General features: G+C 42.5%; 2 protein-coding genes across 2 annotated transcripts in view; one reads left to right on the top strand and one right to left on the bottom strand.

The window, feature by feature from the left end:
* Positions 1-8: 8 nt before the first annotated feature.
* Positions 9-8255, bottom strand: adck5 (aarF domain containing kinase 5). The gene is made up of 15 exons (XM_071517922.1): positions 8113-8255; positions 7263-7354; positions 7003-7152; positions 5609-5684; positions 3069-3269; positions 2844-2984; positions 2474-2587; positions 2243-2374; positions 2064-2147; positions 1883-1964; positions 1682-1760; positions 1504-1595; positions 973-1225; positions 224-340; positions 9-129 (listed from the first exon to the last, which is right to left on the bottom strand). Exons 1-15 carry the CDS (start codon positions 8134-8136, stop codon positions 27-29), a joined length of 1740 nt encoding a protein of 579 aa, XP_071374023.1. The 5' UTR covers positions 8137-8255; the 3' UTR covers positions 9-26.
* Positions 8256-10602: 2347 nt separating this feature from the next.
* ctdp1 (CTD (carboxy-terminal domain, RNA polymerase II, polypeptide A) phosphatase, subunit 1) overlaps positions 10603-16294 on the top strand; it is a 66563-nt gene continuing 60871 nt past the window's right edge. The window contains exons 1-5 of the mRNA XM_071517924.1: positions 10603-11445; positions 13226-13309; positions 14453-14546; positions 15059-15187; positions 15991-16141. Of these exons, the coding sequence (XP_071374025.1) occupies positions 11150-11445; positions 13226-13309; positions 14453-14546; positions 15059-15187; positions 15991-16141 (754 nt within the window). The 5' untranslated portion in view covers positions 10603-11149. The remainder of the gene's footprint in view (positions 11446-13225; positions 13310-14452; positions 14547-15058; positions 15188-15990; positions 16142-16294) is intronic.

Genomic DNA, 16294 nt, shown 5'->3' with positions numbered 1-16294 from the left:
TAAAGTGTAGGGCGGCAGGCTGCGCTCTACCTCAGGTACTCGTACATCTCGGCATCCAGAGACACGAGGCCGAAGTAGGAGAGCACGTTCACAAACGACCGCGTCAGACTCATCATTGCCATCTCCGATCTGTGAAGGAGTCGGGCTTATTAACGCTTTTCCAGACACCCGCACAAAGAAAATAAACGTTAACTGTATGAATCCAAACTGCAGCGCTCCTTACCTCAAAGCCAGCTCAAACTTGAGGCTCTCCCAGGTCGTCCACATCCAGCGGAAGACCCAGAGCTTGGGCAAGATCCCCGGCCGCTCCGCCTGGATCTTCCCCCAGCCTCGCACCGCACTGAAAACCAAGAGGGACGTCAAGTGTTTGAAAGTCTGTGAGATTTCAAGATGCTGGTAACTGAACATCAAGCATTACACCTTGTTGTACCTGTACGCCATTGACATTGTTAGCAGTATATTCAAACCAACACGAGGAACGACACGCCTCCCACTTCTCCTAGTGATTGACAGGACTTCTCCTCATTGGTCGGATAGGTTTCCACACATTTCACTTTGAAATAAGAATAGCAGAGGAATGGGGCTACCACTGTTTCTGAGATTCTAACATATTATCCTGCTCGTCTTTGGCCACCAAGATTTATTTTTATTACTTCTACATAAATGTTACCTACTGCAGCTTTAATGAAATTTAGCCTTCGGAGCTGAAATGTCTTCCGATGCAGATTGCTTGCAGCACCGTCCTCCACTGTTGAGCAGTTGAAAATGGGCAGTAGGGGGAGATATTGGGAGTTGTCTTCAAAACTCTAATGGGCAGGGAGTTTTGAAAGCCAGCAATGGACCTGGATAAGTAGCCATTGAGTCATTGGTACTCATCACCACCCCTGTCAACCCCCCCTGCAGGTATATGATGGTCATTTAGTGCTACAGGGCAGTAAAAACTTCACACAGCACAAGAGAAGAAGCGCTAACCTCTTGGCCATGACGAAGTAGCGGTCGACCGGCGCTCCCAGCGTGATGTTGATGCTGCGGACGGTGTTGATGTTGCGGAAGACCAGCAGCATGGGCCGCGGCATGGATTTCAGCACCTGCATGATGCCCTCGAAGCGGTGGACGGCCATGTGGCGCATGTAGCTCGTCTCCTCTCGACTCAGGATGTTGGACAGGCCCAGCTCCCGCATGTTGATTGGCCGCTGCAGCAGCATCTCGCAAAAGAGGAAGTACTCTGGAATTCCAAGATCAGAAAAGTTTGTAAAAGTATTCAAAAATCCAATCGCGTGTGTCTGAGATGTTGCATGATGAACGAATGCATAGTCCTTCCCAATTTCATTGTGGGGGACAATTAGATTTTTCTGATATTGGCGATAATACTTAAACATAATTGCTTAGATTTGCATAGATTTCAGACCAAAAAATCCCACATGTATTGAACTTATTTTGTAGCACAAAAACAGTCAAGTAGGGGGTGAATCCTAATATGATAAACAAGGTCAACAGTCTCACGTTTGACCCCGAGGGCGTTGGAGTACTTTTCCATGGCCTTCTCGTCTCGCAGGACGATGGACCTCCACAGTTTACAAAGAGACATTCTGTCCCTGCAAGTTCAAAGGTCACGAGTTAGAGCTTCAAACTAACATTTAGTCAAAGTTTTGCAAAAGATGTAACCAAATGCACATCGTACCGTTGACTGAGGTATTCGTACAAGCCGTGGTCCAAGAGCACCAGCTCTGCCTTGTTATCAGGGCCTCGTCTCACTAGAACTGCAACACAAGGTCATCATTCCATACAGGTTGATAGAAAATTCACATGTGAATACATGTGCAATGCTGGATTTGATTCAGGAAATTCTCTTTTGCGTGGTAACACACAAAAATGTACCTACCGTTGCCAGGGTGAGGGTCAGCATGAATGAAACCAGTGTAGAATATTTGCTCGGCAAATGTCCGGATCAGTTTGTCAGCAGTCTGAAAGCCAAACGTGATGGGACACTTTATATCAGACTGTTCAGAACGTCAGTGATAATATTCCAGGTATCATTCATGGTACAGACTGCATCAACTTACGTCTTTCAAACTTAGTCCTTGTCTTTTAATTTCTTCCACGTTGTTGATTTTGCAACCTTCGCAAAACTCTGCTGTCAGCACTCGCTTTGAGTTGGGGAGAAAAAGTGACAAAGTTTTGGCCAAGGCTAAAGGAGAAGTATGGAGGTGAAGTTGTTCCATATCCTGCATCATGAGCTCACCTTACTGGTTTGTTCCCACAACACTTTGGGTACAACAATGAATTTCAAGTGTTTCAGCTCCTCTGCGCACCTCTCAGAGTTCCTGGCTTCGTTCTCAAAGTCCAGCTCCTGAGCCAGCGTCCCCTTCAAGTCCTACAACAGTTACAACAACAACATCAGGCAAAACACCTTTCTGCCCCAAAGTACATAGATTAAGCATGATATGAAATACTAGTCAATCTATTGCCTGACCTTGAGGACCCATCGGAATCCAAAACTGGGGTGCATGAACTTAATAATATCCAGGAGGATCTCCAGTGTCCTGATATCACCATCAAACCGATCCCTGAGGTCAATGTACTGCACCTGTGGGAATGGAAAATTACACTTGCATATAAAAAAAGTAGACAATCTTCAATATCTTTAAATTTGACAATTTCCATGCCAAAAATGTGCAACTATTCAGTGTTTTTCCCCCAGGAATCTTATTCTCGTCAGGGTGGAAAAGCCTCTGAAACAGCAGTTAGACCATGTGACAGTAAAACTCTCCATTGAAACCCAGGACATCACACTTGTCAGTCAACAATCAATCAAAATGCTGGTTTCGGGCTCCATTACTCGCCTTCACAGCGACGGGGGTTCCATCAAACATCTCTGCCTTGTGAACCTGCGCCAAGCTGGCAGCAGCTATGGGTTCATAGTCAAACTGTTTGAATAGCTGCTCTGGGGTTTTGTTGAAGTCTTCTTGGAAAAGAGCGTCCACCTGTTAAGACACAAACGCCATCTGAGTTCCAAGTAGTCCTCTCTTGCTGAAACCGTCTGCCCTGACTGGCGGTGCGGGCCTCACCTCTTTGTACCTCCTGTCCAAGGCCTTGTCTTCCAGGACCTGCAGGGTGCTGATGTATTCTGGGGGCAGCAGGTGGTTGAAGGAACACAGACCCTGGCCCAGTTTGATGTATATTCCTCCGTTCCTCACGGCCCCTTCCACCATGTGATCTGCTGCCCTCTGGTGGCACGCTGTCATCCCGGCCAGGTAGGATGGGCTGCTCTGGCAGGGGAGGACAGAAGCACAAGCGTAGTGTTGGGTTAAGGGCTTTTATCAAAGGAATCATCAGTCATCTCATAATGTATAGATGATTTGATATCTGTGCTATTAAGTTTTTAAGTTTAAGTAGGCTTAGACAGGCTATAGGCTATTGTCTTTCTACTTGCCACAGCGTATTCTCTCTCTCTCTCTCATTATAGGTAAACTTTATTCAAATGAATCCTTGCTCTGCATTACAATGTAATATGGCCTATTTTAAAGAAGGGAAGAGAAACGGATCTGAGTTTGTGTCATATGCCCAGTGTGTTTTGACATCAATCTTAACCTTCCTAAGATAAGAAAAAAAATCATGATACAGAGTTTGTTTTCCATAAGGCATTCAAAGACTATATAAGCATGAAGCGGTCACTGTTTGGGTTAATCATTGAAAGTTATGTTACACAATGTGAGTATAGATTTTCTATGTGCGTTCGCTCGTGTGTCGGGTCATGTGTGATATCTCAGACTTGGTAACAGTGACTTTTACAGACCCCTAAGTTGTGACCCCACTCTTCAATTTGCTCAAGAGATTAAAAGTTTTCTCAGTAAAGCTTTAGAAGATCAGCTGATATTAAAAAATGAATTTGATTTTAAGTTGCAGTACGACCTATTTTCACTCCCTAAAATTCACAAATCATGCATCGAACCGGTCCCTGGGCGCCCTATAGTTGCGAGAAACCAGTCCCTCATGGAAACCATATCGCAATTTATAGATCTACATATCAAACAATTGGTTTATCAGCTTCCTTCTTACCTCAAAGACACCACTGACTTCCTTAATAAAATTTCTTCTATTCAGGATCTTCAGGAGACAGACATATTATGTACTATGGACACTACAAGCCTCTACACAAATGTTCCTCACAAAGAGGGTTTAGAAGCACTTACTCATTTTTTACATTTGAGAGAGAATCAGACCCCCCCTACTGTTTTTTGGTAGAACTTACCCAGCTGGTTCTCAACAAAAATTACTTCAAATTTGAAGATTCTTTCAATGATTTGCCTATCTTTGCCAATAAGCGCGCCAGGAGGGACACATTGGTCAGGGCTGATTGTTATGTACCTCCTCAACATTTTCTGTCTAACCCCCCAGTTGGCAATGTCCCATGTTTGAGCTGTGCCCAGTGTAGTGCTATGTTTAGAGGAGATGTTTTTTTACATCCCCATACTGGTAAAAAGTTCAATATTAAGAACAGGATCTCTTGCAGAACCAAATATGTGGTCTACCTTTTGAAATGTCCTTGTGGGTTAGCATATATAGGTAAAACTAAACGGGAGCTTAAAACTAGGATTTCGGAACATAAAAGTAGCATAAGGAATAAAGATGAAAAATCCCCGCTGGCCAGACATTTCAATTCAGCTGGCCATGATATATGTTCCCTTAAATTTCAAGGTATAGAAATGGTACATCCTTTTAAAAGGGGTGGTGATAGGGACAGATTTCTGTGATTCACACATTACAAACTGAGAGCCCAAAGGGTTTGAACGAAGAACTACTGTTGGGTTGCTTCATATAATCTATTGGGGTGCCTACTATATTAGGATTCCATATTTAGATTGTGTAGATGTATTTATTCTTGTCATTTATTCTTGACATTGTGTCTACAATATTTTATTGTGCTCTCTTCAAACTATTTGGGCTAACAGGGTCATATAGCTCTTAATTTATTTCCTTTTACAGGCTATGTGTCCCCATTATATATAGATATATTCTGTTTCAGAGATGTTTCAGAGTGTTTTCTATTAACTGAGTAGTTTTGAGCCCCCTATTTACATTGAGCATTCATTAGTCTGTATTTTTTTTATTTGTGTGCATCTTCATTTATTAATCTGGTTTGTATAGCTCTTTTTACATAGTCTCTAGCTATAGGTTTCCGGTCTTGGGCGTTCAGTTTTATATATTCATTACTTTTCAGCTTGTGACACCAGTCATTGTTTTTTCTGATCATTGTGGTCACACCTCCTTCATTAGGAGTGGCCTTATCTGGGCGGTTCATTCACAGATGGATCCTATTATGCAATTATGTATTCTCTTTTCTGGTTGGTGTTTGAACCTCACCTGTCTATATAAATTGCCATTTCTGCTGTTTTGATTACGCTGATGATGGCTTCTAGCTGAAATGCGTTTGTTTTTTGCCCATAATAAACAAGAAGACTATTGTTCTGTGAGTGCCGGTGTTCTGTTTGTTTTGATATCTCAGACACCACTGATATGTGCAAATGACTAAAATATGTGCTGGGCCAAGCCCGTTTTGGCCAACCACCCCCCTATTCATCACATGGAAGACAAAAAAACAACTTACCTCATCTAAGCCACGCAGTGCCACATTTGTGGTCCACCAGTAATCCACTGAGATGACGAGTCCAACAGAGAGAGATCTGAGGACACAGAGTTAAGAGGCTGCTTTTACCTTCAAAAGGTTGCAATTATGCCTCACACTGTGATATGTGACCCAATGGCATGCCATAAGATCTAGGAGTGCCCAAAATGACAATGTAACACATATTAAACTCTTCATTCGGTAGTATGCAGTTAAATCCAACAATTTATATATGCTTTTTAATTTACACATTTATACTTTACACCTTCAGCTGTGCTTTTACACATTTTATTTATTTTTTCTAAAGGATACAGCTGCTGCTCCAGTGCTCCAAAAAGTCCTTTATGGAAGGATCATAATACTGCTCCAACAGTGCTTTATGGATGGATCATTAAGACGTTATGTGGTACATTCTGTACTGGCTTTTACTGCTGAAAGTAGGGCAGAGTTTTAATTGCTTTTTGGGTTCAGCGCTCTCTGCTAACTGGAGCTACCTAAAGCTCTGGCCACAGTGAAGTGATGGCAGTATTAACTAGAAGGGCACTCAGAGAGCGCAGACCTCCGCCAAGGCCAATAGTCCAGTCTTCTACGCATTGCTTTTATTAAGCTATTCTTGCTTGTTCGTGAGTCGGATTCGGATTCGGATCCGGATCCGGATCCGCTCCAAAATGTAATGGGTTCTTCCTTGGCACATGCTACACCCTTCCGCAAAGTTTCATGAAAATCAGGCCAGTAGTTTTTCCATAATCCTGCTGAAAAACAGACAAACAAATGGCACCGAAAACATAACCTCCTTGGCGGAGGTAATGATGACTGATTAATGATTATGTATTATAAGTGATTACTGTATTAATGATCCATCCATAAAGTCCATAAATGACTTTTTGGAGCATTGGGGCAGCAGCTGTATGCTTTGACTAAAATGTGTGAAAGCACAATTTAAGGTGTAAAGTATAAATGTGGAAATTAAAAAGCATATTGTATCAAAAGTCTCTTAAATTGTTGGATATAATTGCGTACTACTGAATGAAGTGTTTCATATGGATTACATTGTCAGTTTGTGATCATTCCTAGCAGTCAGGGCCATTAGACTCTTTTCTCTACTGTTAAGTTAGGGATAAAAAAGGCTTAAGTGCAGTTGGGTCACTTAGATGGATGAGCTGATATTGGGAAAACAAAAAATCTGAATAAGCTCTATCATATGTTAGTGTCACCTCAGATTGAGCAAATAGCAAGTAGGTCTGTTGTTACAACATATCACGTTTCATCTGAAGGGCCGTTTTCATAGCTCGGCAGCTCCTGTCCTTGTGACAGCCTGTGCACGTCACCGATGTGACCTCTGGGAACAATAGATGATAATGACAATACAGACAAACCTGCAGAACCGACCGAATCCTTCGATCACGATCCTCATCTTCCTCCTCTCTCGAGGTGCCGACACAGCATACTGGACCCCCGCCACCACCGGCACGCCGACCGAGACGCCGACGCACGTCTTCCACAGCAGCCCCCTGCGCTTCCCTTCCCTGGAACGAGGACACAACCCCATTTAGTATAACGAGACAGAGACGGCGCTGTCACGGTGAATGGAGGTGAATCTGCGTGCTGTGGTTTGGACCTGGCCCTCGTTCTGCACCTGAGTGAACTGAAGGATCGGCTCCTCTGGAGCGGTGTGCCAGGATGTGGACGTCTATGGAGCAGAGCCAGGTGATGCAGACACAACCTTAACTGGGAAACACAAAAACATAACACTGCGAGGTCAGAAGGTGAAGCCAGAGTCAATTCAGTAATCAAACAAAACTGTTAACAAATTATTTCCTCAAAGGTTTCACTTGCAAATACACACATATGAGTGAGCATCTAACCAGACGGTGTGTTTGAATAGCGACAGGAGAGCTAGTGTGTGTTTCTTGGGGGGGGGGGGGGGGGGCGAGTCTACATCAAGGCCATTATGACAAGCCTAGACATCTGAGGGACAAAATGTCTCCACCGTTGACAAATTGATGTACAGATAGCACTGGTGTCAGGGACCTGAGCACAGAAATATCAAACCAGCTCTCAGTCACTTTCACACTGAACAGAAAAGACATTATTTTGTAAAAGGACAGTTTCTCATCACCTCAGTCAATGAGAATAGAAAATTGAATGGGGAGGGACAGTGAGCAAGAGTCTAATCTGATCTCCTGCAACACTGTAACAACACGGAACTGACCATGGAATTTTATATGGAAAGAGGTGCATCAACTATCTCTTCAAGCCTGCTATAGCTGCCAACAGTAATGGAAAGGAGACTGTGAGATGTAGCAAATCGTATTCCTTTAAATGTCACAGTTTTCCACACTCACACGTTCAGCTGTCATTTATCAACAAATACAGTTTTTACATTGATATCTGCTGCTAACATGACCAGCTAATTAGCTGTTTGGCAACTAGCTAATATGAGCTAACGCCGAGCCCCAAATAACTTATAACCACTGTGAATTTACCACTCTGGAGGTCTCCCCCGTCATGCTGCCTGGATTCCTAACACAGCTCCGGTCACCGTAAATGAATAAATATCTGGAGTATCCTTCCTAATTTCACTGTAACCTTGGACTTGCACCAGCTCCTCACTTCACATCAGCCTGGATGTCTCTCTGCCACTAACGTTACCTGCTAGTTGGTTTAGCCGGAGAGTAAATACGCGAAAGCGAGAGAGTTTAGCCCCGCCTATTCCGTCTTCGTTTAAATCCCGCTCGGCAGACAAAACCGCTGCTTTTTGGCTGGGAGGCAATGAGCGTGTCTCACATTTGGTCTGCTATCTTTTTTTTCTGAGAGAGACTAATCTGTCCAAGACTGTCCAGTGACCGGGAGTGGCTGTTCTGAAAGGGGAAAATGTATTGCGTTGTAATTAACAGATGCTAGGCTTTTATGTGTTGGATTTATATGTATTTTTCATTTGTTTAAAATACAATAGTCATTTTAGCCATTTAGCCAACAAATTGCTAACTTATTTTAATCATGACAAGTTTTATTCGTTGGATTGTTGATTTTTTTTTTTCTCGTTCTCAGAGGGTGAGGGTAAATGGGAAAGTGTCAGTGTGGTGTGTTGATGCATTTCTGTGCCTTAATGTGTCTAGACATTGCTATTGATTTTAGGAAGAAGTCTCAGCCACCCTCTGTAACTTTTATTAAGGGCCGGAGCATCGAATTTGTTATAAATACCTGGGAACTGTCATTGATTAGGTAAAGTGCAATAGACTGAAAAACTCCTTCATTGCGTGCCATAAACATAACTACCTCCTACGAGCCAAATTTCCCATTCAGGGACAATAAAGTCTTGAACTTGAAGTACTATCTCGTGCGCGCGCCCAGTAGGCCCATTAACACCTGTAAACGTATATAAAACGTGCGCATAGGTAACTAGTTAAACAACACTTTTCTGCGATGTATTGGAGAGCTCTAAGTGTTGACCCAATATTCTTATCTTATGTTATTCTTATGGGCCCAATTTGAAGATGCACATCTAATAGCCAATGCCTTGATACCGTGTCCACATTGTGCCTCAGTGTGGTAAATCAGGGACATGACATATTTGCGCCCACTGTACATTTACAAAAAAACATAAAACTTTGTGTTTAGCAGGCGCTCTTGTTTCACGCGCACGCGTAGTATGGTGATAACTGTCACTAATTAATATTCATGGAGGTTCTTGCCAAATTAGCTCCTGCAGTTGATATATTAATATTCTAATTTGAGACAATTGTACGATTTCCGGTTTAGCGGACAAGGATTTTTCCACAGGCTGCACTAGGGCGTGATTTATCTTGAAAGTGCACCGTCTTTGGTTTAGCCTGGAGGAGGCAGCGGAGGGAGACAAACAATACGTCATGGATCACATGAAATGGTTCGACGCATGGCCGCGTACCATTTCTTCGTTCTTCATGTCTCCTCCCTCTTTACCTCCCGAAAACATGAGAAATTGCACCAGCATGGTACAGCATACTGTAGTTAGTTGAGGCTAGCAACTAAACCACGAAAATGAATATACATCAACTGATCTGAGATTCATAAAAGCAAAATATTAAAATAATATATATATATATTTTTTTTTTAACCAAATCAACATCCAGTTTGGAATTATAGGCAGAGCACCTGGTGTAGAAAGTCACGCCCATTTTCATTCATAAATCTGGCAATTTAATTTGACCTTGCTTATGGCAAAAATATATGACCCATAAATGACTCAAGGCCTTTTCTGAACCAATGGAGTCGCTTCTCAATTCGGCATACTCATAATCCAGCAAGCAGCACTTTATTTCCATGAAATTTCACATTTTAGAATTGGTTTATATTCGCTACCCTGGAAGTATTATATCATCTCGCTACCTGCGGAAGAATGATATGGGAATAAACGGCAAACCAGTTGTAAAAGTTTAAATTTTATTGGAGCAATTGCTGCTTATATGCATGCCAAATTGAAGAATGACACCCTAATGCTTCAGGAAAGGTCTTAATTCATTTTGATGAGGTATCTAGCTATGCCGATTAGCAAGGTCACAATAAATTGCCAGATTTCTGAATAGAGTTTGGCGTCAGGCTTGTATTGGGTAAAGTTGTTTGAATATAATGACTTGACATGCAACCACACGCACGCACGCACGCACGCACACACACACACACACACTTCTACTGTACTGTGCCCCATGAGACCAGGAGAACAAGTATTATTTCTATGTTACATCACCTTACATCAGGCAGCCCTCAAGGGGTCCTAGTGGTCTCATCTGTCCCCCAAGCTTGGAAAATAGTTAAGAGGAAAACAATTGGAAGGGAACAAGACGACAAATAGATTTCGTTATTAGACATATTTTTTTAGGGTAAATGTTTTATTAATATGACATTCATAGACTTGTGTAATAAAGCAACATTTTACTGTCCCCGTTGCCGTCGCACAGTGGATTGTACGCCTCTGTCATGTCTACAGAATAGCTGTGTCAAGCTTTACAGCGTTAGCCAGGACGAAACCGGAAAAATAGCGATTTTAGCTTCAAAATAAAAGTATGAAATTTCTCACTTTTAGGGAAAAAAACATTTGCGTTTATTTGGGCGTGTACAACGACAAACACTTTATCAAATTACTCGGTGGACTCGTTAGATGATATATGGAGTGAAACTATAGCTGTTAAATAGACGCTAATAACGTTTTATTGTATCATAGCGCATGGCATTTCAATACGGATTGTATTTTGAAAATTTTAAATGGAAGTTGTGTGTTTTTCATTCTGGCTAGCTTGGCGCTGGTCTACCGGATGCTGTACAGACCGTGTCGCTGCAGTGTTGCGCTTTCCTGTTTACGGGCGGGAAGAGCGAACGAAGCTGACCGTCGTACTGTGTTTAAATCAGCAGCACATTTGTTTTTATCCACCACAAAGCTGACAATTTGGATGTTTTAATGATAGACACGGCATTGCAAGATCTGGAGAAACGTTTTAAGCGGACCATTGATAAAAGTTAAAGGGATTTTTGGAGAGTGCAAAACAGATGGAGGATCCTCCTGCAGATTCTGGCGGTGGTGGCGGTGGTGCAGCAGCGGAGGGCCCGGTGGTGCAGGTGGCGGATATCTGCTGGCCGAGCGGGGCTCTCCCTCTGCGGCTTCTGGAGTGGAAAGTCAAACCAGGGTCTCTCGTCAATGTGGACTCCGTGCTGGCGCTGTGTGCTCCCATTCCTCAGGAGAAGGGGGGCGAGACTGCCAGGCTGCCGGAGAAGAAGGTGAAATCGGACCGTGCCGGAGTAGTCAAGGAGCTATGCTGTCAACTTGGACAAGTCATACCTCCCGGGTGAGTCACTCAGCCCGGTATAGCTAACGTTAGCTGACCTGTCTGCTGCATGGGAGGGATAGCAGCAACATGTCAGCTGTGTTTTCGGCAACGCTATGCCCGCTACTGACGTTACCCGTAATGTTACGTTAGCTAGCTAGCAAGCTAACGGTGCTAAGTTGAGGTTAGCATGTTCGCTAGCCAAACCATGTTGTTGCTCGCACCAGTGTCAAGCCAGCCAGAATAAACAGTCAGGCTTTCGGCCCAAACTTTCAAAATAAAACCCTTTATGACATACATAACCATAACCCTATCACATAACCATAACCCTACACACAGTAGAAATCTGCTAATAAAAGTAATATATGTATACATACATACATAATATATTCTTACCCATGTATGCCTGTGCACGATGTCATATTTTTCACGCTTATTTTGAAGGCAAAATCACATAACTTCTGGTATCATTCTGGCTTGCTTGACGCAGCTGTTGCTCGCGTGCGCGAAACTCTGCAGATCTGTAGAAGCTGGGAATGGGTGACAGCTTGATTGCCGCGAGCGTGATGTAGGTTTGAATTGACTGTGTGAGCTCTGATGAAAGGCTGTGCTGTCGCGGGATTCAGTGGCTGTTTATTATCTGTCGTCATAACAAACACTCACTTTGTACGTGCGTCGCATAGCTCAGTGGTTGTGGAACGAAAGTAACGCACTTGCAGAGGATACCATACGTCCTGTTCTCTCTTGTAAACAGAGGATGTCACGCCAAACTCCATTCAAAAATCTGTCTGATTTTCTCGGCAAACGATAGCTGGTAGAACATAATAACTTAAGACCTTTTATTAATTGGTAGGGTCTACTTGTCAATTTGGCATACATCCAATACACCAAGCAGCACTTATTCCAATAAAATTTCAACTTTTAGAATTGCTTCGCCTATTATTCCCACAATCCTTTTCTACCAAAACATACTCAGGAATAGCATAATATGGGCTTTGTCCTGGTGTTCTGATATCAGTGAATGTTGAAAACTCTGATTTAAAACTACTGAATACAATTATTTGTTGCCATACCTCTGGGTGTAAGTTAGTGATATTGCTGCTTCCAAGTGCTCATTGTAAGCTCCTACTCCTGAGTTTGGGAGGAAATATACCACTTGGGACAGTCAGGTGCTTTTGGTCAGAAATAACAAAATGGACGTTGTGACAAAAGTAGTGTTTGGTGCCTGTTGTTTTATTTTAGAAATCAAGTGGCACAGAGATGCTTTGTGCTGCAGCAGCAGATTGAAGAGGAGAAAGTGTGCATCATGCATGCAGTGTTTTAAAATGTATTAAAAACAACAGCACTTGAAGTCAGCATGAGTACTGAGCTTCACTGTTGCTTTGCTGTCACGCTGTAACTGAGCAACACTTGTAATGTTACAGTCTGGAGTGACAACATGTTCCTATGCAGGTCTACTATGATGTCTTGATTACAAAGCAAAGTTTCTCTGTCTATTATGCAATGTTATTCAGTATTGTAAGGCAAGTTTAGCCGACCGGATTTACAACTGGTTTTCCCAGGTGATATTTAAATGTATGCCAGTCAGTCAAAGGCAAATCATTTTCATTATGGGACAATGTTGAGGCTTACAGCTGAGGTGTGTAGTAGTGCTAAAACATCTTCTACTAGACTGCATTTATACCTGGGCTCGCCCAAATGGGAATCCTCCCTAAAAATTAGAATCTGAGACAGGACTAATGTGCTTTACCTGCTTACTTTGAAGTAAGAATCTCAACCCAAGTGTCTTTTCTTTTTCCAGGGGTGTCATCGTCAGGATAGAAGAATGCAGCCATCCGATAGTAATGAAGGGTTTATGTGCCGAATGTGGCCAGGACCTGACTCAGTAAGGAAATGCACACACACACACACACACACTCACTATTTACTTTTAAAGGGAAACATCTGTGTTTTTTCAGTCTCTGGGTCATTCTAGGGTTGATAAATTTGACCCTTGGACTCAACAGGTACTTTGACTGTCCCCAGCTGGGTGCCAAAACATTTCTGTTGTGAGAGTGTGATGGATAACACTTAAAATGTCATGCTGACACGACAATGTCATTCAGTAAAGGGGCACTTTAGAAATGATTAGTCATTGACCTTTTATGAGGATATCACATTCCTGTGGCTTAAAAACTGACTAAGTTGATCAATGAGTTATCTGTTTGTCTTGAATATGGTGTCAATTGCACTGTATCTTAAACCATCTCATTATCAGTATTTGTGGTAGATTGTGCCTTCATTTAACACCACCAGGTGGCGCCAGAGATGGCATAGCTACAGGAAAAACTCATTATGTCATATGAAATTAAAAACAGTGTTCACACTCCCTGGTGTTTGAGAAAGAGGTATGTGTGAAGCTGTCAACTGCAGTGCAAGCTATGCTACATTTGTGCTCCTGTGTGCATAGATTCCAGCACCAGTGTCATTGTATTATATGTATTATCAGGGAGCATGGTGGCAGTTATTAAAGTTATTGCTTAAAAGGTGCGTGGAACGCATTTATCTAGACATGCAACATGTCATTTTGCCAGTGACAGATTGTATAAAGCACATAGCTTAGGGGTGATGCAGATATATCTCTGTTTGGTATATGATGAAATTAAAATATTTACTTGAACTTTGATCAGCAGAGGATAATGTCATTTTTGCGTATCTTAAGATGACATGCTTTAAGCATTGAACGGTAATCAATGTGGACCTGAAGTAGCTGAGATTTGGTGGCAATCAGCTAAATTGCTAACTCAGTAACTTCAGTATTTTCTGTGAACAGCACTGATATAAACACTTGCTGTAGGAAACTCACTGTAAACATTTCCTCTGAGTCAACCCAGCTGTCAGTAACCACTGATATGCCTTACAAATTTAATTTGCATGTTTGTGAGAGCTGCTTTTCTTCTCAGTCACAATATGTTCAAGGACCACAGAGATGCACAAACCACAAAATGTACGACTCCCACTCCTGTTTTTTGTTTTTTTTCCCTCTCAGGCTGCAGAGCACGAATGGGAATCAGCAAGCTCCCATCTCCACGGCAACAGTCTCCATGGTGCACAGTGTCCCCGAGTTGATGGTCAGCTCAGAGGTGAGCCATATGATGGAGATACCTGGCAGAGTGGGCTAGTAGGGCAGCGGGACCACACATTTCATCTTTCACCAGACTGCTGTGTATGCATTGTGCTTGAATGCGCACTAGTCCTCCAATACAATATTTTTCTGAGATGGCACATACTGACTAGACTGGCTAGACTGATTTTCATGCCAAAAATCTACTCTGGGACGGTTTTAGAGCATGGGACTCTCCATTAAACTCAGTGATAATAACAAACTTTTGGGATATGCGTAGAATCCAATCAAAATGTCACAGTAGAATCAATTAAGGTTAAGCGTTCCCTTAAACAACCAGTGTAATATTGATCAATATGTAATCAAATAAATTGCAGAATATCCATCATGTCGGAGGTGGATGTCAGTGTTTTTAATAAAAGGCCAATATATCAGTCTAACCCTTATATTGACTTGCATTGCTGGACTTGTGGAGGCTGCTCTGATTGTTCTCTGATATGCCGTGCCACTGTCCCCACCTCACCCTGACAGCAAGCAGAGCAGCTGGGCAGAGAGGACCAGCAGAGACTCCACAGGAACAAGAAGCTGGTCCTGATGGTGGATCTGGACCAGACGCTGATCCACACCACTGAGCAGCACTGCCAGCGCATGTCCAATAAGGTATCCCCCCACCATAATATCCTGTCCTGAGTTTTGGTTGTCACCCTTGACCACATTCATTTGGTTGACACTTTCTAACTTTGTTGTCTTTCCCTGGTTTGATGATGTTGCTCTGTCAGCTGTTTACTGGTTTACCTTGCTAATCGAGTATAAGTATGATTAATTCATTTTGAGCGCTTACCCATAAGGAGTGCAGATCTGACTCCTTTTATTGACACTGATAATTTTGGCCACACTATACATAATCATGTAAAAAACATAGACAATAATGTTTAACCAGCACTGTTAATCCGATCAAATGGCATCCCCTATGTTTTGAAGTGTACTTTCCAGTGTCATCAAAAATCATTGCGCTAGTACTTAGGCCTTCTTATGTGTAGGCTTTATGGATACCAAGTCTGAGTACCTAAGGTTGGTTTCAGCCTAATATTCAGTGCTGGTATTGGTATTGGTCCTCAACTGTTTACACACTCCTGGGTTTATGAGGAGGTGAATGGATTCAGAGTTATTCTCTGGTGTCGGAACTAGGGCAAAGTGCTGCCTGGTAACGTAAAGGCAAACCTGCAATTAAATATGTCTACATTACAATTACATGCACTGATAATAGTCCTTATACCATTAGATACAAGATCTTCTTGGAGTAATTTCTTGAACTTAGTTTTTGTGAGATATTTGTCAGTCTTTCATTGTTGTTGAATACAGTTTTGTACTGTGTGAGAGCAAATGTGGAGACCAAAATCTGTTTTGTTCTTTTTTTCAGAATCTGATTGTGTCATACTTAAGACTCTTGTTATGTTCCCCAGGGGATTTTCCACTTCCAGCTTGGGCGGGGAGAGCCCATGCTCCATACACGACTGCGCCCACACTGCAAGGAATTCCTGGAGAAAATTGCCAAACTCTATGAGTTGCATGTCTTCACATTTGGGAGCCGCCTTTATGCACACACTATTGCTGGTATTGGACTCATTCTTTTACATTTTAAGGCACTTTCCTAGAATTTAGCCACTGTCAGAAATTGTTTTGTCTACTTAGGGTGCATGATGAAAGAATGTGTCAATAGAGAAGTGAATGTACTTGAAGGCATTCTTCCATTGAGTGGGTTTGAGT

This window comes from Centroberyx affinis, unplaced genomic scaffold, assembly GCF_046629955.1.
Source record: "Centroberyx affinis isolate AG114_WGS23_722 - 3 ecotype Tasmania unplaced genomic scaffold, CSIRO-AGI_Caff_v1 ptg000541l_1, whole genome shotgun sequence".
Lineage (NCBI taxonomy): Eukaryota > Metazoa > Chordata > Actinopteri > Beryciformes > Berycidae > Centroberyx > Centroberyx affinis.
This window is presented reverse-complemented; position numbering and strand designations above follow the sequence as displayed.

Bases quoted from the DNA above. Each gene is read 5' to 3' on its own strand.
- adck5 (XM_071517922.1), bottom strand. From the start codon at position 8,136: ATGACGGGGGAGACCTCCAGAGTG. The intron at 3,270-5,608 runs GTAAGTTGTTTT...CTCCCCTGCCAG, and splicing joins CACTGCGTGGCTTAGATGAG to AGCAGCCCATCCTACCTGGC. The intron at 2,588-2,843 runs GCGAGTAATGGA...CCATTCCCACAG, and splicing joins GAACCCCCGTCGCTGTGAAG to GTGCAGTACATTGACCTCAG.